Raw genomic sequence first — 25,018 nt, 5'->3', positions numbered from 1 at the left:
ACCTCCTCGGGGTGCCTGGGTCAGGACTCAAAATGTGAAAATAACCATAATATAATAGTATATTATAATACAACAATGCAATTAATAGTCTACTGTAGGAAAAACAACACCTAAAATGATTATCTTTAAAAGAATATATGAGCTGACCGCTCTAAATTAAAACTACATCAGCAATTCTGCAACTATCAGCTATAAACATTAACTGTTATTTTACAGAAAAATATGTGTAGTTTTTTTTTTTTTAAGGAATTATGAGATTTTTCTGACTCATTATGGTGGCTCTGCTGTCAAGACCAATTTTCATAGAGGTAGAGGTGTGAAGAAGTATACATTTCATGCAGACATTTAATAATAGCAGCTTTTACAATGAGATGTTAACTGGACAGGAAAGTTATTTGCAGTACAACACTGCTGCTGCTGGTGGAGATTCACTTCTGGCTCGGACGGGATCAACAACGCGTCATTTTTCACCTTCTGTGTGTGTGTTAATGTTTCCGGTAGTATTTACTCTCTTTGAAGAAGTATCCACTTTATAAGTAATGCAATTTGCCCTGTTGTCATCATTTGCAAGCTTTATTTAACCAGACAAGAAATGTATTGAGATCAAAATCTCTTTCACAAGGGTGACCAGCACATGTCACAGAGCAGTTTCAGAAAAGTAATACGTTAAGACATACATTTTAATATAAAACAGTAAAACAATTTAGATTGACACCTTTTAAAAACCTCAGGATAGAACGGAAGTGTCCAAATGGAAGTAGTTCAGAGTTTCTGCAATGCATTCCATGGGGCAGCAATACCAAAAGCTCTTTTGCCCAATTCCAATTTCTCGTGAATAACTCTCCAGCTTTTGTGCCACTTCCGCGCTGTGTGTGGTGACGTCACACACAGCCACAGGTATCCAGAAGGGAATCCTTAACAAAACTGGCAAAAGATTCCCAGGACTAGGATTGATTGATTGATTGAAACTTTTATTAGATTGCACAGTACAGTACATATTCCGTACAATTGACCACTAAATGGTAATACGTTTTTCAACTTGTTTAAGTCGGGGTCCACGTTAATCAATTCATGGTAAGGAATGGTAGGAGCCATTTCTAAACAAGAACCGGCTTTCAATTTTCTTCCCCACCCAAGCTAATGTAAGGTATCCAAACAACAGAAGAATGAGTGCTAATTACATTTTAACAGAAGTGTATAGAACCATGCTATAACAAAAAGTAACCATCTATTAACAGTAAATAATCAAGTAGATTACTAAATGTTTTGAGAAAATATTGCAACCGGAAATGACGCAATATGTTACCAAATACGTTTATAACCCGTTTTGAAATGCTTCTATTTTCATTTATATGCCAAACAATATATTGTGATACAAGGGACTGCAATATATATTGTAATGTAGGCCATGTCGCCCGTCCCTTTTTCCAGCCAATACAGGTAAAAGCCAGTAAATTAGAATATTTTGAAAAACTTGATTTATTTCAGTAATTGCATTCAAAAGGTGTAACTTGTACATTATATTTATTCATTGCACACAGACTGATGCATTCAAATGTTTATTTCATTTAATTTTGATGATTTGAAGTGGCAACAAATGAAAATCCAAAATTCCGTGTGTCACAAAATTAGAATATTACTTAAGGCTAATACAAAAAAGGGATTTTTAGAAATGTTGGCCAACTGAAAAGTATGAAAATGAAAAATATGAGCATGTACAATACTCAATACTTGGTTGGAGCTCCTTTTGCCTCAATTACTGCGTTAATGCGGCGTGGCATGGAGTCGATGAGTTTCTGGCACTGCTCAGGTGTTATGAGAGCCCAGGTTGCTCTGATAGTGGCCTTCAACTCTTCTGCGTTTTTGGGTCTGGCATTCTGCATCTTCCTTTTCACAATACTCCACAGATTTTCTATGGGGCTAAGGTCAGGGGAGTTGGCGGGCCAATTTAGAACAGAAATACCATGGTCCGTAAACCAGGCACGGGTAGATTTTGCGCTGTGTGCAGGCGCCAAGTCCTGTTGGAACTTGAAATCTCCATCTCCATAGAGCAGGTCAGCAGCAGGAAGCATGAAGTGCTCTAAAACTTGCTGGTAGACGGCTGCGTTGACCCTGGATCTCAGGAAACAGAGTGGACCGACACCAGCAGATGACATGGCACCCCAAACCATCACTGATGGTGGAAACTTTACACTAGACTTCAGGCAACGTGGATCCTGTGCCTCTCCTGTCTTCCTCCAGACTCTGGGACCTCGATTTCCAAAGGAAATGCAAAATTTGCATGGTTGGGTGATGGTTTGGGGTGCCATGTCATCTGCTGGTGTTGGTCCACTTTGTGATCAAAAGACTCTGGAAATGTTTTTGTATGATTATTGGTATGACTGATGCTGACCCTGTATCCACTTGGCATTCGATTAATACCCAAATTTGTAATATCGGGCAAAACTAGGGATTGGAATTGTTAAGATTTTTACAATTCCAATTCCATTTTCAAATCTGCTTAATGATTCAATTCTTTATCGATTCCCATTTGGATAAAAGGATGGCAAACAAGTTGATTAGCGTTAACATTGTTTAGTTTAAAAGAAACATTTATTTACAAACTCAACAGTGAGGTCTTAAGAGGACCACAACCTCCTCGGGGTGCCTGGGTCAGGACTCAAAATGTGAAAATAACCATAGTATAATAGTATATTATAATACAACAATACAATTAATAGTCTACTGTAGGAAAAACAACACCTAAAATGATTATCTTTAAAAGAATATATGAGCTGACCGCTCTAAATTAAAACTACATCAGCAATTCTGCAACTATCAGCTATAAACATTAACCGTTATTTTACAGAAAAATATGTGTATCTTTTTTTTTTTAAGGAATTATGAGATTTTTCTGACTCACTATGGTGGCTCTGCTGTCAAGACCAATTTTCATAGAGGTAGAGGTGTGAAGAAGTATACATTTCATGCAGACATTTAATAATAGCAGCTTTTACAATGAGATGTTCACAGGACAGGAAAGTTATTTGCAGTACAACACTGCTGCTGGTGGAGATTCACTTCTGGCTCGGACGGGATCAACAACGCGTCATTTTTCACCTTCTATGTGTGTTAATGTTTCGGTAGTATTTACTCTCTTTGAAGAAGTATCCACTTTGTAAGTAATGCAATTTGCCCTGTTGTCATCATTTACAAGCTTTATTTAACCAGACAAGAAATGTATTGAGATCAAAATCTCTTTCACAAGGGTGACCAGCACATGTCACAGAGCAGTTTCAGAAAAGTAATACGTTAAGACATACATTTTAATATAAAACAGTAAAACCATTTAGATTGACACCTTTTAAAAACCTCAGGATAGAACGGAAGTGTCCAAATGGAAGTAGTTCAGAGTTTCTGCAATGCATTCCATGGAGCAGCAATACCAAAAGCTCTTTTGCCAAATTCCAATTTCTCGTGAATAACTCTCCAGCTTTTGTGCCACTTCCGCGCTGTGAGTGGTGACGTCACACACGGCCACAGGTATCCAGAAGGGAATCCTTAACAAAACTGGCAAAAGATTCCCAGCATTAGGATTGATTGATTGACTGAAACTTGTATTAGTAGATTGCACAGTACAGTACATATTCTGTACAATTGACCACTAAATGGTAATACGTTTTTCAACTTGTTTAAGTCGGGGTCCACGTTAATCAATTCATGGTAAGGAATGGTAGGAGCCATTTCTAAACAAGAACCGGCTTTCAATTCCCATCCCCACCCACGCTAATGTAAGGTATCCAAACAACAAAAGAATGAGTGCTAATTACATTTTAACAGAAGTGTATAGAACCATGCTATCACAAAAAGTAACCATCTATTAACAGTAAATAATCAAGTAGATTACTAAATGTTTTGAGAAAATATTGCAACCGGAAATGATGCAATATGTTACCAAATATGTTTATAACCTGTTTTGAAATGCTTCTATTTTCATTTATATGCCAAACAATATATTGTGATACAAGGGACTGCAATATATATTGTAATGTACAGGCCCGGCCCTAACCAATCTGGCGCCCTAGGCAAGATTTTAGGTGGCGCCCCCCCACATCGGCATTGAAGTGTATATACTCACAAGAAACCGAATAGCTTTGTCTTTGACCTTTTTTTTTTTACTTACAACTATACCTAATATATAAAGGGGTGGAAAAGTGACTATTACCTGCAGGGCAAACATTAGCTAACCAGAAGGCAATAACAATGTAAACAAAAAACACCTGCTTAAAAGATCTAATACAAATGTCCCTGAGGAATGTAAGGTGGGAGTACTGTAATTACCTAACGTTACATTATTATTTTCCATAACAATTTAGCCCCCTCCACAATATTAACCCGACGTTAAAACAGAACTAGCTATTTATTGATTAGCAATTGCCGAATCATGTAACATTAGCTTAATGCTAAAAAGCCAGGTTACTATCACATTCTGTAACAGACAAATAATTTCATGTAGGCTAACGTTACCTACCTGCTACCTCTGTCTTTTCTCGTTTCTCCTCCTCTTCTTTTCTCTTTTTTCTTCCCTGGGCACCTGACAGTTTTGGCCGTTTTGACATCTTGTGTTGATTTTTTTGATGTGGTGACGTCCAAAAAGAGTCATGATACGGGAAGGGAGGGGGCGCACCGTGCGGGGGGAGCTAATGTTGTAACAAATAATATTTCTATTAAATAGGCTTTACTTTGCATTTTAATTAACGTGGGATTATTTTTTGTATTTAGAAATAATAGTATCAACTTTTTTTTTTTTTTTTTTCTCCAACATTTGTGGCACTGGTGTGGCGCCCCCTGATGGACAGCGCCCTTAGCATTTGCCTATACGGCCTATGCCACGGGCCGGCCCTGGTAATGTAGGCCATGTCGCCCGTCCCTTTTTCCAGCCAAAACTCCCTCTAGCCCTGGCCTAGGCTGCACGTCCGCCTAGATCTTTGTTTCTACGCAGAAATGTCTCACCTTTTTGTCTGCTTTTAGGCACAGGTGTATTTCTACATTGAATTCTATTGCCCTGCTTGACATGTGTACAATGTGGGAAATGGATACAAAGCTGGGCCATGTACCAACAAAATGAATACGTGTACCATTACAGTCTTATAAAAGAGTACCGTAGTAATGAAACATGTTTAAAAGTAGTTTGAAATGAATTGAAAGCAGAGGAATGTCTTGTCAAGCGATTGACATCAAAACAATTGAAGGACATACAATGCAAAATATCTCATCTGCTATCCCTCAACAGGCTTGTAGAACACAACAGCTGTTTGAACATGATTACTGTTAATTGCAGCATGTTTTGCTGCAGCTGAGCTTGACAACACCCACATACCAAACGTCCAGTCACAGCAGAGCCTTGCTGCACTGGTGCTCAAATCAAGAACTCCCTAATCAAAGCACATAATCATGCTATGGACATTGACATGCAATATGCATGCATACATTGTAAAATAATACATTTTGCACAAGCAGGTATAAGATGGAAAGTGTTCTAATGTGGCTATTCTCACTGTTCTCTTACTTTAGGTTGATGAGGATGTGGCTCTGGACCAAGCTGTGAAGTTTTGCCAGATTCAGCTGGCTACTTCTACCCAAAGACAGGTACAGACAACTCATCGTTCTTATTTCACTGCTTCTTCGCACCCCTGTGGTGCACACATTCTTTGCACCCCTGTGGTGCACACATTCATTACCCAGTCACACGGTCAGTTCGGTCTTACTTCACGCCACACCCCTGTTGAGCTTCCAAGATTTCTGTTTTTAAAGGCCAGAGTGTTACCTAATAATAAATAAGTGACTTGAAACAACAACATACAACTATCACAAGGGGACATTGTGTAGTTGTTTTTGGAGCTATTATTTAGCTGGAAGCAATCACCATGCCTATTACTGAGCAGTGTGCAAAATCACTTTCAATCAGTGCACTGCTGACAAAAAACAATCTCAAGTGGCTTGAATCGTTGATGATTGGTATGGTTTGACAGGGGTTTTAACCATTTTTCCTGCATCCTTGGTATATTTATAATAATATAAGTAGCATACCTGCCAACTACTCCGGTTTTCCCGTAATTAGTACGGTTTTCATCAACCTATTCCGGGTTACGGTTGCAGTGATAAAAAATACGGTTTTTCATTAATTAAATTATTATTATTTTTTTAAGTTTTATTCACGAAATCGCGTAACAACAATCACAATCGACACTGCTTCCCGTAACTTCCTATCGAGCCATTCCGAATGCCATGCGCGAGGCTATTTATAGCACCGCTGCCAAGCACGAGGCACCAGTTGCCATTGTTTCCAAACGAGCGAACGATCATGGAATCAGCCGGAGAAAAATCGCAAACGAGTCTTAAACCGAAAAGAAAACTGCAGTCATTCCGTGAAGAATATTCAAAAGCCTATCCGGGAATAATTATCCGTTCCAAAAAGGGTGAAAACTACGCGAATTGCACCTTGTGCAGACAAGATTTTTCGATCGGACACGGAGGAATTAGCGATGTAAAAGACCACGTTGGGACAAAAAAACACAAGTCTAATGCCGTTGCTAAATTTGGATTTTAGCCACAAAAAGGTAATGACACCAATGTTATCTATTGGAATTGTTTAGTACTGTTATACTGTTAAAAGTGTTTATACTATTTATGCTTTCAAGTCCAAGTTGAAGAAATCGTGTTAAATGTTGACAGCATAACTACCAAAATACAGAAGTATGTCCTTAATATTTTTGCAGTGCTATTTCTGTTGAAAAGTTCAAATGATTACATTAGAGATGTGATGTGCCACTTTTCAAGTGTCTGATGGCTTCAATTAATTGTCATTAATTTTTCATATTTTGAATTCTTTTGAAAGGGTTACAAAAAAACTACATTTGAATTGTAATTCCATGCTATTGACAGGACTATTAATTTTAATGAAGTTAGCTTACCATGTTTACAGTATGATCATTGTGATAGAAATGTGAATTTTAGGCACATAATATTTTCTACAATTGAACAAGGCAGTAGATTATACAAGCTTGGACAGAAAGTTAATAATGACACCAATTTTTTTTTTAATGGAATTGTTTAGTACTGTTTTACCATTTGTTTACTGTAAAAAGTGTTTATACTTTCAATGAACAAATTGAAGTCTTGTGAAAGGTTGACAGGATAACTGGCATTAACTGTCAAAATAATTTCAAACTATTGAAGTTAGCTTACAGAATAAACATGTCAATCAACCCATATGATTTTTGCTGTAATATTTTTGTTTTGAAAAGTCACTGTGACTGATAGAAAAGTGATGGTTTTAGCAACATTTTAACCTGTCTGAATGCAATCAATCATTTTGCGTCGGGGGGCGAGGCCCTGAACCCTCCACCAGGACTTTGTCCTGGACCTACCGAGGCCTGCGGCCCCTGGACCCTGGCTACTAGGTTTTTCTGATTTCAAAAGTTGGCAGGTATGTAGTATGCTTAAAAACGGCAGCAGGACATAGCAGTGAAGTCTTCCCACACACAAAGAAAGCTGGAGATGGCAGTGTGGGAACATGTCCAGTACTTAAAAAATGACCAGGGAGTCATTGAAGATGATGGCTCACTCATTTGCTAAACTTGCCAAAAGAAACTCGTGGCCAAAGGATCTAATGCGTCCAATATGCAGAGGTGGGTAGAGTACCCAAAACTTGTAGTCAAATAAGAGTACCGCTATGGTAGAAAAATATGACTCAATAATGACTTGAGTAAGAGTAAAAAGGTATTCTGTGTAAAAACTACTCAAGTGAAACACAAAATTCATTTACAATTGACTTCAACATGTTTTCTCTAGTTGGAAGTAGAATGCCTGTGAGCTGAAATGAACATTTCTACTGACACAAATGACAGCACATGATACCAATATTATTTGTGTTAGTTTAAAAGTAATCATTGAAGATTGTTTTGCTGCCCTGTCTGACGTCATGTCACTTTTTACAGTCAGTACATTTCTATGTACTAAATTCGACTGAATTGGCAAATAAGTCCGTTTCTTCTATTTTCACAGCTACATATGAAGTTGTAGTATCTGTAATGTGACCTGCCATACAAAGTGTGCCTCTCGTATACTAGGGGACCATCGTGGTCATTTCAACTTCTTTAGCTATGTTAGATGGAAATACAGTAGAAGACGATAATGCTACAAGCTAATAAGCTAACGCTAGTAACTCAACAGATAAGGGTAACTTTCCGCTGCTTTTGGATGTTGTTGGTAATCTTTTAATGTGTTTAAATAATACTTGTGGTTATTAGGATCATCAGAGACATGCAAAAAGATCTTTTTTTTTAGTCAACTGTTTTAGGTGGTTTCTGTTCAGCAGTTCTCTCAAACAGCCAGTGCCATGTCACGTCATTAAAGTGTCTTCTTTGGGAACATTAGGTCTCTTGGGTCTCTATTTTATCAAATACTTAAAAAAATACTGACCTATTTCCGCTTCCTACAGCTGTACTTTGTGCTTGTTTGACTGGTGAAATGGAATCAAAGGTCATTACTGCTTACGTTGGATTGTCCAAACAGAGTCAGGTAACATAAGAATATGTCTTTGCAAGCCTCAATCCATAATTATAAATACCGTAGATGTGATGTAGTTAAATGTAACGATCAGAATGGGCTCCAGCACCCCCCGCAACCCCAAAAAGGGACAAGTGGTAGAAAATGGATGGATGGATCGGAATGAAATTATGTATTTTTGCAGATTAGATTTTACCTTTAGTGATGAAGACGACATGTAAGAAACCCACAAACATGCATGTCCTTAGCCATATTTAGACAGATGCATGCGTTTAGAGAAGACAAAGCACAAAAACCTTAGTTTTTAGTTGTTTACTCTGTAAACCAAAATCATACCTACTAGAGATGCGCGGTTTGCGGACACAACCGCGGAGTCTGCGGATAAACCGCGGGTCGGGCGGGTAAAAATAGATTTTAAATAGATGCGGGCGGTTGAACCAATTCGGAAATATATATACATAGTTAAATGTTGTTACCCACATACGAAAAATGAGCAGCACTCTTTGAAACAGTCAATTATTCATCAGGCACTGCAGCACAACACAACACAACAGGAGAAGAAGAAAAAAAGAAAAAGATAGCACCGCGTCCCAGCAACAAGTGGCGCAAGTAAGCGCTCCTTCAGCGCAGCAGGGCGCATTTTAGAGGCCAGGCGCTCTCGCATGAATCCTGGCACTGTAGATGCCATTTTATTCCTGCATAGTGCTAACAAAAAAAAAGTAAGTAGACATACGGTTGAATATGTTAAACGAATTAGTCTACGTTACCTATAGGCTATACCAAATAAGCCCATGTCCAACCTATATTGAGTTCGGTCAGCTAAATAATTTTGATGGTTACGTGTTGTTTGGGCGCACTACAATGCAAAGGAATTAAGGCAATTGCGTTGTTTATTGTGTTTTTTTTCTATTGGAGATATACTACTATGTGTGAATAATTATTTGGCCTCGCTTTCAAGTGAAGCGCATCTCCGATTGGCGACAATGTAAGGCTATTTAGCCTGCTTTGTTTGTCGCGACCGTCTATTTTCATTATAATTCAAGTTTGATGATAAAGTGCAGTCTGGTGGGTTTGATTTTTTCCCCCCTTCAGCTATTTGCCTTGGCCAATAAGTTGCAGGTAATTTATTATTATTATTTATTTTATTTATTTTTGTTTAAATAGGGATGACATACATATGTTATTGTATGATTTAAGTTTGTGCGCGTGATTGACAGCCTAAGGCTTATGAGGCACATTTTTTATTTATTTTTTTATTTCAACTTAAAAACGTATATGCCTATGCTTACAACACAGGCTATGTGTTTATCTTTATTTTCCTGCCTGTCGTTGACAATGGAGATTGTCTGATATGTTGTCATGGCTGCAGATCAATCAATAAAGGTTAATCTTTGTCGCGAAATTGTTCACCGCTTCACTGTGCACCCCGCCCTCGTCCCTATTTGAGCATTATAACGTTAACAAGTTAATATTCATTGAAATAAATTCAGAACATTTTTTTTACCTAACGAAAATATAGGCCTAGTCTTTCTAAAACATTTTTTTAACTTCTTAAAAGCCTCGTTCTGCTTGCTGCAACTGCGCACACAAAGTGTGAGGAACGCACTCCTGATCTGAGGGCATTGGCAACAATAGTCAACACTTTCTTAATGGAAATGACAATAATATTATAATAATGATAAATAATATTATCACGCATTAATATCTCTTAGCCACTAATGCGTGGCCAAGAGATATTAATGCGTGGCACTCATTGAATGTCTCTGCTGCATTGGATCAGTCTCCTTTCTTTAACAGGCAAAAGCTTTATAACCTCACTAATGCCTTGCATTGTCTATATTAGATATATAACAACGGGTGGATGGCGGACGGGTGTGGTTTTGATAAAATGTTGGTTCGGGTGGATGGCGGATGGTTGACGACTTTTGTGATACGGTTGCGGATGAAATAATTGCCTATCCGCGCATCTCTAATACCTACTCTCTTCATCTAACAGGTGGAACACACATTAGGGTGAGTTGCGCTCATGACAAGTTTGACTGCACATAACCATTACCAACTGTTCCCAAACAACACACAAGTCAAAAGTTTTGGTTTGTCAAGATATAGATAGATGCTGTTTTTTTACTGTCGGCAGAGATAGTGAATAACATTATAGAGGTGGGCCAAAGAAAAGACAAACTAAATAAATACATACAGTGGGGAACCCTCGAGGTAGTTGTAGGGTGTCCCCAGCTAAATGACAGATAGTTAATAGTACTGTAACGGACCCTTATTGGGTCAATTTGATATTATACATGTGAGCCCATAGATAGAAATGCAGTTAAATGTAACTTTAATGTAGCACGCTACTTTTGCCATGTAGCTCGTAGTGTAGCATGCTACAATTCTCCGGGGATATCTTCCCCTGTAGCATATTGTGATCTTTCCAGGTGGGTGTTTGGCAGCCATGCTTTACTGAAAACAAATTTGCACCGTGCACACGCTTCACTATATATCGCGTCGGCCAATGAGGAGGCTCCTTTTGTGGGCTCTGCTCACCCCTACTTTCTGTAAATCCTGTGGTGGGATCTGGAGGGGTTGACCGCCACAAAGACAAATGATTTTGTCTTCCTGGGTTTTATTTACTCAAATAATTATAAGGCACAGACAGCAAGCAGACGTACGATTCTTTCTGAAATGATTACTGTTATGATATACTGTATGATTTTGTTTTAAAGAATATAACTTAGCATTGGGACGGCGTGGCGCAGTGGAAGAGTGGCCGTGCGCAACCCGAGGGTCCCTGGTTCAATCCCCACCTAGTATCAACCTCGTCATGTCCGTTGTGTCCTGAGCAAGACACTTCACCCTTGCTCCTGATGGGTGCTGGTAGCGCCTTGCATGGCAGCTCCCTCCATCAGTGTGTGAATGTGTGTGTGAATGGGTAAATGTGGAAGTAGTGTCAAAGCGCTTTGAGTACCTTGAAGGTAGAAAAGCGCTATACAAGTACAACCCATTTATCATTTATCATTTATTGAGTCTTTTCAGTGTAAACAAACAGCAATAAGTACTCCTGTCAAGGGCTTCATTTAACGTTAGAGATTGCTTCTTCCTGTCTGTGTTGAATACACTATAGACATTTTAAGTGAATATAGCAAGTGTAAAACACTAACATACCATCACAAACTTGTAGAATAACAGCACTATACAATGGGATCTAATTATGTGCATTCCAGTTATTATTAACGCAGCATGAAAAAGATGATACAAATGAATCAAGGCATGGATGACAATTGATGACAATAACACTTGAGTTTAGCAACATTTTCTCCTGGGGGATCAATACAATTAACCTTAGTCTTATATTAATAATACAATTATGAATTTATTATTGATAATACTTTTTTGTATGTATTACTTTGCACTGTTATTATATTGTTATTTGATTACTGGTATTTCTGACAGTAATAACATCTCCAAATCTCTAGGGAGTGTCTGTGATTTTATAAATTTTTAGGAGTGAAATGATCAATGAATGATAACCTTGATAATTGTGAAACCATAATTATTACTCAGTACTGTCAACATCTATAATTGTTGTTTCCCCTTAAAACAAGTAGTGTTGTGTTGATATTCTATACTTTTTTATAACATGGTCCAAACCAGGTTTTTTTCAGATGAGTGGATTAGGCCTGGACATAAATTATGAGCCAGGCCCTATCATCAGTGACTCTACCAATAACTGATTCTGGATTAATAGAATGGAAAATATTCAGCAAAGAGGCTACTAATAGCATCTTTTCTTACCGTATTTTTCAGAGTATAAGTCGCTCCAGAGTATAAATCGCACCGGCCGAAAATGCATAATAAAGAAGGAAAAAAAACATATATATGTAAGTCGCACTGGAGTATAAGTCGCATTTTTGGGGGAAATGTATTTGATAAAAGCCAACAGCAAGAATAGACATTTGAAAGGCAATTTAAAATAAATGAAGAATAGTGAACAACAGGCTGAATAAGTGTAAGTTATATGAGGCATAAATAACCAACTGGTATGTTAACGTAACATATTATGGTAAGAGTCATTCAAATAACTATAACATATAGAACATGCTATACAATCTGTCACTCCTAATCGCTAAATCCCATGAAATCTTATACGTCTAGTCTCTTACGTGAATGAGATCAATAATATTATTTGATATTTTACGCTAGCGTGTTAATAATTTCACACATAAGTTTCTCCTGAGTATAAGTCGCACCCCCGGCCAAACTATGAAAAAAACTGACTTATAGTCCGAAAAATACGGTAATTCTTCTGCCAAAATAGTAGGTTGTAGAATGAACATGTGCTTGTATTCAGCATGTGGAAAATGATTGTGTATCCATCCATCCATCCATCCATTTTCAACCGCTTATTCCCTTTGGGGTCGCGGGGGGCGCTGGAGCCTATCTCAGCTACAATCGGGCGGAAGGCGGCGTACACCCTGGACAAGTGGCCACCTCATCGCAGGGCCAACACAGATAGACAGACAACATTCACACTCACATCCACACACTAAGGCCAATTTAGTGTTGCGTATCATGGGGTGAAATATGCCAAACTGATGAATAATTTGGTAATTCCCAGACTTACTCAAGTAGATGCCAGAGCTAAATATAACCTAGTGAACTTCCCTTTTGGCACTTGATCCTCACTCACTAGTTCCCATTATGTCATTGATCTCAGCAGAGCAGCACATGTGCACTGGCTATGTGCAATGAATCTGAGCAGACATTGAATAGAAAAACTGGTATTTTTCTATCAATATTTTTGGATATTTCAAACCTTTTCACTATTCAGTGCCTTATCCTTTACATCTTTATAAAAGAGTGGTGTTGACCATCTTGTTGTGCAGTCTAATCTACCAGCTGGCTATGTGGTTATCTTTGTGCCGCCTGCTCACGTCCTGCGCTAGCAAATCTGAGGAGACTCCTTGGTGCTCTTGGCTTCAACATGAAACATTTGTTTGTGCTTTTTCCACGTCTGTGCGTTCTTTCAAGCCCACACACGTACAGAGTGCCATGCGCCTGTGTGACGCTGAGCATGAAAAGACGCACAGCTGGGTTTTATTTCCTCCAGCAAAACAGCATCCACATCTCCTGTGGTGTGATTTATGTGATTTGTGTCCATATCAACAAAGATCCTCTTCCTGATTACCTTTCAGTTTGTACAATGTAGGCAGCAAACTACTTGCACCCTCTGCTGGTTGCTGACAAGGTGTGAAGTTGCTTAAGGTTCCATTACTTCTCATACACAACATTAACTAGTTCAGAGGCCTTCTAAAGGGGAACTGTGGTCCAGATCTGAACCCAGATACTTTTCTACAATGATTATTTTGATGCATCTCATTTTCAAAGTGCAATTTCTGGAGGACGCAGCTTTCTGACAGCTTTTTCTGTATTGAACGAATGCACACAGAAAAGAAAAACACTCCTCTCAGAGCGGCCTTTTCAGTATTTGTGTCTAAAGCAGACAGGAGTCCAAAGAAGCAAGTTCAGACTAAACAGGAACAAGAAAAAAACACTTAAACATTATTATTTTTTCAGGTTGTTTGTATCCAATATACATACTTGCCAACCCTCCCGGATTTTCCGGGAGACTCCCGAAATTCAGCGCCTCTCCCGAAAACCTCCCGGGACAAATTTTCTCCCGAAAATCTCCCGAAATTCAAGCGGAGCTGGAGGCCACGCCCCCTCCAGCTCCATGCGGACCTGAGTCCGCTTTCCCACAGTATAAAGAACGTCTACAGTAAAGCAGTCCGTCTGCCGTAAACAGCAATGTTGTGACACTCTTAAACAGGACAATACTGCCATCTAGTGCATTTGATGAAAGCACTTTTGTGCGTGCCACACAGCAATGCATCATCAGAGAGGGTGTTCAGCATGGTTAGAAAGATAGTGACAGAGAATAGAACAAGGATGGACAATTCAACCCTTAACTCAACAATGAGTAGATGAGTGTTATGTGTGTGTATATGTGTAAATAAATGAACACTGAAATTCAAGTATTTCTTTTATTTATATATATATATATATATATATATATATATATATATATAGCTAGAATTCACTGAAAGTCAATTATTTCTTATATATATATATATATATATATATATAGCTAGAATTCACTGAAAGTCAATTATTTCTTTTATATATATATATATATATATATATATATATATATAGCTAGAATTCACTGAAAGTCAATTATTTCTTATATATATATATATATATATATATCCATCCATCCATCTATCCATTTTCTACCGGCTTATTTCCTTCGGGGTCGCAGGGATATATATATATATATATATATATATATATATATATATATATATATATATATATATATATATATATATGAAATACTTGACTTGGTGAATCCTAGCTGTAAATATACTCCTCCCCTCTTAACCACGCCCCCAACCACGCCCCCCGCACCCACCCCCCACCTCCCGAAATTGGAGGTCTCAAGGTTGGCAAGTATGCCAATATATTTTTGTGCATGTGAAGAAAGGTAGCAACTCAGAATGCTTATATTGAAATGACAGTAAATGCACAAACATATACCGTGTATATAAAAAACAATACACTTTTGGATACCTTCTTTAAAGCGCTTAACTTTATCACACATGGTACAGTGAAAAAGTCACCAGCCACCATTAGCTATGTTGTTTTAGCATTATTTTAAAGACCACATATAGCTACAACCTCACTTTGCCACTTTTCACCTTGGCTGAATTGAAAGAAATGGTGTGTTGTATATTATGTATGTCAGAAACTGACTTTTGGGCTTTATCTTTTATTGTTTTGTTTTTAATGTTTTAATGTTTTGTATTGTGTTTTTATATGTTTAATGGATCTTAAGGTCTGCAATAAAGATTGATGATGATGATGTTAGTTAGTTAGTTAGTTAGTTAGCAGGCTATTTCCTGGATCACTAAGGATGCCAGACAGACAAGGGATGGCATTAAGTAGGTGGGACTGTTTCATTTGATGATTCAAGCTGTAATGATACTTTCTTGTACTTGTTCTTTTATTAGATCCTCACTAAAATGTAATATTTTCTTCCTTTTTCTATATGCCACCTTTTTGACAAAGTTACCGTAAGTGGGAATAATAGATTTTGTATTTTAGTGTAATCCTACTAATTGTCTGTTTTATTTGATCAAAACATGTGTTGGTCATCTCAGTTTAGTGTGAGAATCAATCACAATAATAATATTGGAATACTCAACTTAATCAATCAGTCCTCAAACAAGCAGCATGTGGCAACTGTAATTGTGTTAGGTACAGATCTTCCATCACCCGTTGAGCTGGCACATTGGTATTTCTTGTGCTGATGATTCATGACTCGGTGAATCATCAAAGCTTGTGCATGCGTGAGGCTCCTGACTCTGCTGTGTTGTTTCTGGAAGGCTGCGCCTCTTCATTTGCAATTTGCCTGATTTCTGCAGTCCAATTCTCCTGGCGTGCTTCAACTTGACATGCCAGCAGTTACAGAGGACACTTGCATGGGAGCTTGATGAGTTTGCCTGTACTAAACAACACATATCGTCAAGATCCTTCAACTTTGTCTTCTGGCTTTTTAAATTGTTGGAAAATCCTATAACTTGTCATCCATTTTAAAAGTAGAAGTGGAGAAGGTATTCATTTCTGCAAACAGTGCTTCGCTGTTGCCATGGCAGCGCCTGTGGGAGCAGAGCCGCTGTTGTCACAGGTTGTTTGTGCAGCTCTTGTATTTGGCAAGTGCTCCTCCAAAAAAACATCCACAGATTTGTCAGTGAGGATTCAGAGCCGTGGTCATCTCAGAATCTACGGAGCAGAAACACAACTCTGTGTCTGCAAATGCATTCCAAATCAATGTTTGTTTGGGCCCTTGGCCAGAGAGGTCTTTAGGAATGATCATTTCTCTGAAGTTGAGCAAAGTTTAGCAGAGGTCTGAGTGATGACCCTCCTTCTTGTGTCTCCTGCAGACCGCATGTGATGCCCCCAGCACGCCTAAATACACCAGAGACCTCTTCTTCCCTGCCTCCCTACCAACGCCGGTCTTGATCAGCCACGCCACGTGCCATCCACTGTCCACCCAAGACGGCCAAGCCAAAGTGCTGTTTGAGCCCCTGAGCAAGTTGTCAAGACCTCAAACGTCGGGCTTCCATGATCAGTCTCCGCACAGGAGAGCAGTTTGCCATCCTGCAGCAGCAGCAGCCATGTCCTTCCTACAACACACAGGTAGAGTGACATCAGAATCAGAATCAAAATCATCTTTATTGTCATTACGCAAGGTAACGAGATTGAGACCATTCCATACAGTGCGATGTGTGCATGCTAGAAAAACAATGTGCAAATGTATAAAAATTTAAAAAATGTAGAAGTGCAATGAATATGGTGTGAAATGAATATATACATGAAAAAACAAAACAAAAACAGGGTGGTTGGTGGAATGGGTTATTGCACCGAAGAGAAGGCAGTTATGAGGGACAATGGGGCAGTCCGTTCAGGATGGTTATGGCCCTGGGGAAGAAGCTGTTCTTTAGCCTGTTTGTTTTGGTTTTAATGCACCTGTAGCGCTTCCCAGAGGGCAGCAGGTGGAACAGGTCAGAGCCAGGGTGGGTGCTGTCTTTGATGATGGCACTGGCTCTGTTGAGGCAGCGGGAGGTGTAGATGTCCGTCAGAGAGGGGAGAGGGCGGCCGTGTCATTCCTACAACACACAGGTAGAGTGACATCACCGCAGCCGTGTCCTTCTTACAACACACAGGTAGAGTTACCGTATTTTCCGCACCATAAGGCGCCCTGGGTTATAAGCCGCGCCTTCAATGAACGGCATATTTCAAAACTTTGTCCACCTATAAGCCGCCCCGTGTTATAAGCCGCATCTAACTGCGCTAAAGGAATGTCAAAAAAACAGTCAGATAGGTCAGTCAAACTTTAATAATATATTAAAAACCAGCGTGATGTGGGCGCGCATGGAGTCGTATATCAACATGGACGGAGCTGCGTGAAAAAAGCCACCCGGCCTCTTCGCGTAAACTTCCCTTAACCACTCGCTCATCTTTTCTTCATCCATCCATCCCTTCGAGTTAGCTTTTATGATGACGCCGGCTGGAAAGGTCTCTTTTGGCAAGGTCTTCCTTTTGAATATCACCATGGGTGGAAGTTTCTGGCCATTAGCATGGCAAGCTAGAACCACAGTGAAGGATGACTTCTCATTCCCTGTGGTGCGAATATTCACCGTACGTGCTCCCATTGTATCCACAGTGCGGTTCACAGGAATATCAAAAGTCAGTGGAACCTCGTCCATGTTGATAATGTTCTCTGGCCGGATCTTTTTTTCAGCTATCTTGTTTTTACAATATGCACGGAAAGTAGCCAGCTTTTCTTGAAAGTCTTTAGGCAGTTGCTGTGAAATAGTAGTCCGTGTGCGGATGGAGAGATTGCGTCTTTTCATGAACCGGAAACCTGTCGCTTAGTAGGAGCCATTTTGTGGTCTTTACAGATGTAAACACACAAAGGAAATGAAACGTAATATCCGCGCGCTTCTTCTTCTTCTACGCGGGCGGGTGGTTGCTTACAGTAGAAGAAGAAGCGCTTCCTGTTCTATGGGGGGCGGGTGCTTACCTTGGCGGTTGCTTGCGTAGAAGAAGAAGCACTTCCTCTTCTACGGGGAAAAAAGATGGCGGCTGTTTACCGTAGTTGCGAGACCGAAACTTTATGAAAATGAATCTTAATATTAATCCATATATAAAGCGCACCGGGTTATAAGGCGCACTGTCAGCTTTTGAGAAAATTTGTGGTTTTTAGGTGCGCCTTATAGTGCGGAAAATACGGTACATCACAGCAGCCATGTCATTCCTACAACACACAGGTAGAGTGACATCACAGCAGCCATGTACTTCCTACAACACACAGGTAGAGTGACATCACTTCCTCAAGACGGCTGTCAGCTGCACTCCAAGTTTGTCATTTGGGCCTGTTTCCTTTCTCTTCAAGCAAGGCCTCAAACCCTTAGCTTTGAATCTCCCTTGTTGTAAGTGATCTGACCAGTAGAGGGCGCCCTTGCACTGATACAGATCTGTTACATGACAACCTGACGTTACTGCGTCATGATTGTAGTTCATTTTAGGATGGTTTTTGTGGTTTGGGGTTGGTGAATTCACTTTTTAATGTATTCAGCGAATCTCAATCAAGCAACCCAAACCTGGCAGTGTTGGTGCAAGCACACCTGTGAGGATACGCGGTATAGAAAATGGATAGATGGAATACTTACTGACAAATAATGCCACTAGATGGTGTTAAATAGCATCAATATGATGCTTTTTCCACTGTGCTATATATAATATAACAATGTAGGACAAGACTAACATATTTTAACTGAGAGCGAATTAAAAAATATCCAAAATCACAATCAATCCAATACTGATACTACCCTTGGTATCAATCAGCCCACTCCTACTAAAAAAGCATTCCAATTGGCTTTTAACATAACTGAAGTCAACAGATTGTAAAAATGTGTAGCAGCTATACCTCCTCCTCAGTCTTCTGCGGCCTCACAATTAGAAAACTGCTGGCATACAATACAGTCCTCTGGTATACAATACAGTACTCTGGTATACAATACAGTACACTACTCTATCTGCATATAATAGGGAAGCAGCACTCAATGCAAATCTGCCAATTGAATGAACCATCATTATTTTACACACTTAAGTCATGAATACGTCATTTAAATGAAGTTAAAAGAACATTACTACATCATTACCAGGGGTGTGCTTATGGTTCAATTTGAATACCATTGAATTATTTAACAATTATTGATAGATCTTTTTTCCATTCGGGATTTCTTTTGAACAGGGTGTATTACAAAATGAACTAATATAACTCTCCAGCACATTTCCCAGAACAAAAAGCTGCTCTATATTACTCAGTGTAATACATAGTCTTTTTACAAATGGAATTGTTTAACCAAAATAATCATCTGCAGTTTTCACAGATTTTGGCACGAGCTAACTTATTACAAAACAAGTGATTAATGACAAAGTATTTATGACTTTCAAACAAAGTTGTTTACAAATGATTTAGGATGCACAATAATGGACATTTGAACCGATAACCCATCATTTCCAGACTTTAACAACCGGTATATTTACATACAATTTTGTGAGAAGGAAGTAATTTAAAAGTTTAGCTTTTGCACAAAATGTATACACTCTAACAAAAAAGATACACATTTGTTGTGGGGATAAGAATAATGTCAACTGGTATTTATTTTACTTCACTAACTATTTTTTGAGTACAAATACCCTTTATACTATAATTCTGACCCATGCAAACAATTGCAATCATTGCATAGAGCAAAAATCAATTGATATTTCAAGGTTTCAGTTATTTCATAAAGAGTTGATTACAACAGTAATGTGTGTGTGTAGGTGCACGAGAGTGTGAGTGAGTGAGGGCGATTGACTGTCAAGAAAAAAAGAGATCATTTTGTTGCTTTTGTGTGCTTATGGCCGACAGTAGCCAGTTTTATAATGAAGTCATTATCCTTTACATCACAGCAGACGACTGGACGGCCCAATATAGATAGTCCTTCTCTAAACAATGTCTGGGCAATTGTTTTTTTTCTTTTTCTTTTGGCCAACGTTTGCAGACTTCGGTTGTTTGTGACTTCACTATAATAGAGAGTAATACTTTTTAAATCATTTTATATCAAAAATAACATTGACTGTCTTTCTTTGGGCACCTCACAATTCAATTACGATTAAGGAGCTACAATTTAGATTATAAGTCAATTATTGATATATTTTTAAAATATGCCATTTTATTATCATTATTATATAATTGATTATTAATATGTGTATGTATATTATTAGTATACCCCAGAGGTGGGACCAAGTCATTGTTTTGCAAGTCACAAGTAAGTCTCAAGTCTTTGCCCTCAAGTCCGAGTCAAGTCCCGAGTCAAGACAGGCAAGCCCCGAGTCAAGTCCAAAGTCAAGACTGGAAAGTCTCAAGTCGAGTCCTAAGTCCTGCATTTTGAGTTTCGAGTCCTTTCAAGTCCTTTTAACCACAGACTAATATATTAACACAGATTGTGTATGCTTTTCAAACGCTGTATTTATTTATTAAAACAAGTGCATTTTAAATTGCAGGAAAGAAAATTGTGCTGACATTGCACTTTATAATAGCACTATTAACCAGTCATTTTAAACATTAACTCATTCCTTTACAGAACAAACACATTGAAAAATAAAGTGCAAATGTACTTATTTGTACAAAAGTGTTAACATTGAAAAAACATGACATATACGTGAACATAACAAAAAAGTTGTACTTTTTATATGTCAGGGCCCTATGCTGCATTGCATTTGCAAAAGACCAAATTAGCCAAGAGTCTGTCAGTCATTTGTGCACGATGGGGGCGTAGTATGATGCCACCATGGCTGAAAACTCGCTCCACTGGAGCACTGGAGGCAGGCACTGCCAAGACTCTCATGGCCACTCGGAACAGTGAAGGAAGAGTCTTCATGTTCAATGCCCAGAACAAAAGGGGGGAGAGAGTTGTTTTGGGTTGGTGCACTACTTGTAAGTGTATCTTGTGTTTTTTATGTTGATTTAATTAAAAAAAAAAAAAAAAAAAAAAAAAATTCTTGTGCGGCCCGATACCAATCGATCCACGGACCAGTACCGGGCCGCGGCCCGGTGGTTGGGGACCACTGAGGTAAACAACCAACAGTATGTCAGAAAGCTAGCTAAAACGGTACACATATTCATAATATAGTATACATTTTAACTGACCTTTATTTGACTATTTTTGTCTTTTTTTAGGTGGCTAAAATACGCGGTGCTGCTGACCGCCGTCTAACGTTACGTGTGATATATTGACTAACGTAACCCTGCTTAAAAAAAATCACTGAACAAAAAGTATGAATAAGGTAGTGAACTGCAACAGATTCCCGTGTTTGCAATAACGTTATAACGTTAGCAGTGAGTTTACAGCCTCACTGATTTAACTACACAGCAAATAAAAGTCACGTTACTTAGCCAATAAACGTTATCTTACATTCAAAACTTACCGTTCTTTGTGCAACTTCAAATGCCGGACGAAGTTGGAAGTTGTTGCCTCTCCATCAGTCATTTTGGAACCGCATGTGTTGCATACTGCAAACCGTTTTGTGTTGACCACCTCGTCATTTTTATACCCAAACGAAATTATTTTAGGCATCATTTTGTGTTCACTGGCGTGTGGTTTGGACATGTCTTCTTCGTTGGTTGTCCTGCAATTTGATTGGATGAATGCTGTGTGATGAAAACAAAGTAGATCTAATTTGATTGGCTGTTGTACTGAGAGCACACCAGCTGACACACGCAACGCTGATAGACAAGTACACAATGAAAAATACGGAGCGCTCCCGAATAACTTTTTCATCTTTGGGTTTTGGGGAAAGTAGCAAGTCATGTCAAGTCATGTCAATTCAAAAGGCTCAAGTCCAAGTGAAGTCACAAGTCATTGATGTTAAAGTCTAAGTCGAGTTGCAAGTCTTTTTACATTTTGTCAAGTCGAGTCTAAAGTCATCAAATTCATGACTCGAGTCTGACTCGAGTCCAAGTCATGTGACTCGAGTCCACACCTCTGGTATACCCCACATTTTATTTAACTAACCTAATTAATGGATATTTGGATGTTTGTCTATGGATTCAGGATTGTCCTAAGAAACAATCATTTCCCCCGCCTCTATTGTTGACCTTTTAGTTTTGCCAACTTTCATGCACCTTTATAAGAAAGAACAAGTCTGTCCTAAAATTGAGTTAAGTCAGGTTATTAACATTTTGGCAACCTAATACAAGTTGGATGACCTTAGAAGTTGTTGAGTAAATGCAGTGCACATAACAATCCACTGTGTCAATATTTCACTTCTTTCTCCAGCTAACCTCAGCTTCAGAAACGATGATCGAACAAGCTTGAAAGTGTATCAAAGCTTTTCTTTTTAGGTTCATCTGAGCTGCTGGAGAGTTGTTTTTCTCAGTCTGGACCTTAAAAGGTTTTTGTCAAGTGTAAAATTGCTTTAGAGTTTGTCAGTGGCTTTTGGAATACACATCGATGCTTTGTCATCACAACATTGCATTGTTGATTATTTCATTAAAACTATTGGATCTTGTCAGTCTAATACGTCTGATGGTGTGTTTCTGCTTTTAGAGGAACTAATATTGGCATCAAGCCCATGAAAAAGCAGGCTGGTGTTTTGCTATTATGTGATATAATCATTTATTCCAAATAAACATAGATCTGTTTGCTTTTTGACCCCACAGAGGAGCGTGAGGAGCCCACTGAGGGACTGTTGTACCGGCAGCAGGAATCACACCTTTGTCAACAGATGAAGCTGGCCACGGTTTCGCAGGTGCAGGAAACGGCGGCAGGCTGGTTCCGGGAAGAAACGGCCACATGTAGCAGCAGCAGTACGCAGCATTGTGCAGGTCAGAATTGTATTACAGTCAAACCTTTTAGCTTGAACACAATCATTTTACTGATTTGTTCATATTTACAAGCATCAACTTGGAGAGTTTCAATTCCCACCTCCGGAAGAACTTTGAACATGTCACGAGGGAGGTGCTGGACATTGAGTCCGAATGGACCATGTTCCGCGCCTCTATTGTCGAGGCGGCTGATTGGAGCTGTGGCCGCAAGGTAGTTGGTGCCTGTCGTGGCGGTAATCCTAGAACCCGTTGGTGGACACCGGTGGTGAGGGATGCCGTCAAGCTGAAGAAGGAGTCCTATCGGGTTCTTTTGGCTCATAGGACTCCTGAGGCAGCGGACAGGTACCGACAGGCCAAGCGGTCTGCGGCTTCAGCGGTCGCAGAGGCAAAAACTCGGACATGGGAGGAGTTCGGGGAAGCCATGGAAAACGACTTCCGGACGGCTTCGAAGCAATTCTGGACCACCATCCGCCGTCTCAGGAAGGGGAAGCAGTGCACTATCAACACCGTGTATGGCGGGGATGGTGTTTTGCTGACCTCGACTGCGGATGTTGTGGATCGGTGGAGGGAATACTTCGAAGACCTCCTCAATCCCACCAACACGTCTTCCTATGAGGAAGCAGTGCCTGGGGAGTCTGTGGTGGGCTCTTTTATTTCTGGGGCTGAGGTTGCTGAGGTAGTTAAAAAGCTCCTCGGTGGCAAGGCCCCAGGGGTAGATGAGATCCGCCCGGAGTTCCTTAAGGCTCTGGATGCTGTGGGGCTGTCTTGGTTGACAAGAATCTGCAGCATCGCGTGGACATCGGGGGCGGTACCTCTGGATTGGCAGACCGGGGTGGTGGTTCCTCTCTTTAAGAAGGGGGACCGGAGGGTGTGCTCTAACTATCGTGGGATCACACTCCTCAGCCTTCCCGGTAAGGTCAATTCAGGTGTACTGGAGAGGAGGCTACGCCGGATAGTCGAACCTCGGATTCAGGAGGAACAGTGTGGTTTTCGGCCTGGTCGTGGAACTGTGGACCAGCTCTATACTCTCGGCAGGGTCCTTGAGGGTGCATGGGAGTTTGCCCAACCAGTCTACATGTGTTTTGTGGACTTGGAGAAGGCATTCGACCGTGTCCCTCGGGAAGTCCTGTGGGGAGTGCTCAGAGAGTATGGGGTATCGGACTGTCTGATTGTGGCAGTCCGCTCCCTGTATGCTCAGTGCCAGAGCTTGGTCCGCATTGCCGGCAGTAAGTCGGACACGTTTCCAGTGAGGGTTGGACTCCGCCAAGGCTGCCCTTTGTCACCCATTCTGTTCATAACTTTTATGGACAGAATTTCTAGGCGCAGTCAAGGCGTTGAGGGGATCTGGTTTGGTGGCTGCAGGATTAGGTCTCTGCTTTTTGCAGATGATGTGGTCCTGATGGCTTCATCTGGCCAGGATCTTCAGCTCTCACTGGATCGGTTCGCAGCCGAGTGTGAAGCGACTGGGATGAGAATCAGCACCTCCAAGTCCAAGTCCATGGTTCTCGCCCGGAAAAGGGTGGAGTGCCATCTCCGGGTTGGGGAGGAGATCTTGCCCCAAGTGGAGGAGTTCAAGTACCTCGGAGTCTTGTTCACGAGTGAGGGAAGAGTGGATCGTGAGATCGACAGGCGGATCGGTGCGGCGTCTTCAGTAATGCGGACGCTGTATCGATCCGTTGTGGTGAAGAAGGAGCTGAGCCGGAAGGCAAAGCTCTCTATTTACCGGTCGATCTACGTTCCCATCCTCACCTATGGTCATGAGCTTTGGGTTATGACCGAAAGGACAAGATCACGGGTACAAGCGGCCGAAATTAGTTTCCTCCGCCGGGTGGCGGGGCTCTCCCTTAGAGATAGGGTGAGAAGCTCTGTCATCCGGGGGGAGCTCAAAGTAAAGCCGCTGCTCCTCCACATGGAGAGGAGCCAGATGAGGTGGTTCGGGCATCTGGTCAGGATGCCACCCGAACGCCTCCC

The 25,018-nt window shown here is 40.1% G+C and overlaps 1 protein-coding gene across 5 annotated transcripts in view; it reads left to right on the top strand.

Annotated features, from left to right (window-relative positions):
• The window catches only part of cabin1 (calcineurin binding protein 1), an 82,281-nt gene that overhangs the window by 46,069 nt on the left and 11,194 nt on the right, over positions 1 to 25,018 (top strand). For all 5 annotated transcript variants that reach the window (XM_072914286.1, XM_072914287.1, XM_061985839.2 and 2 more), the window contains 3 exons: positions 5,554 to 5,628; positions 16,551 to 16,806; positions 22,883 to 23,047. In XM_072914286.1, the coding sequence (XP_072770387.1) occupies positions 5,554 to 5,628; positions 16,551 to 16,806; positions 22,883 to 23,047 (496 nt within the window). The remainder of the gene's footprint in view (positions 1 to 5,553; positions 5,629 to 16,550; positions 16,807 to 22,882; positions 23,048 to 25,018) is intronic.

This window comes from Nerophis lumbriciformis, linkage group LG12, assembly GCF_033978685.3.
Source record: "Nerophis lumbriciformis linkage group LG12, RoL_Nlum_v2.1, whole genome shotgun sequence".
Lineage (NCBI taxonomy): Eukaryota > Metazoa > Chordata > Actinopteri > Syngnathiformes > Syngnathidae > Nerophis > Nerophis lumbriciformis.
Note: the sequence above shows the minus strand (reverse complement) of the source record. Positions and strands in the feature narration are given on the sequence as shown.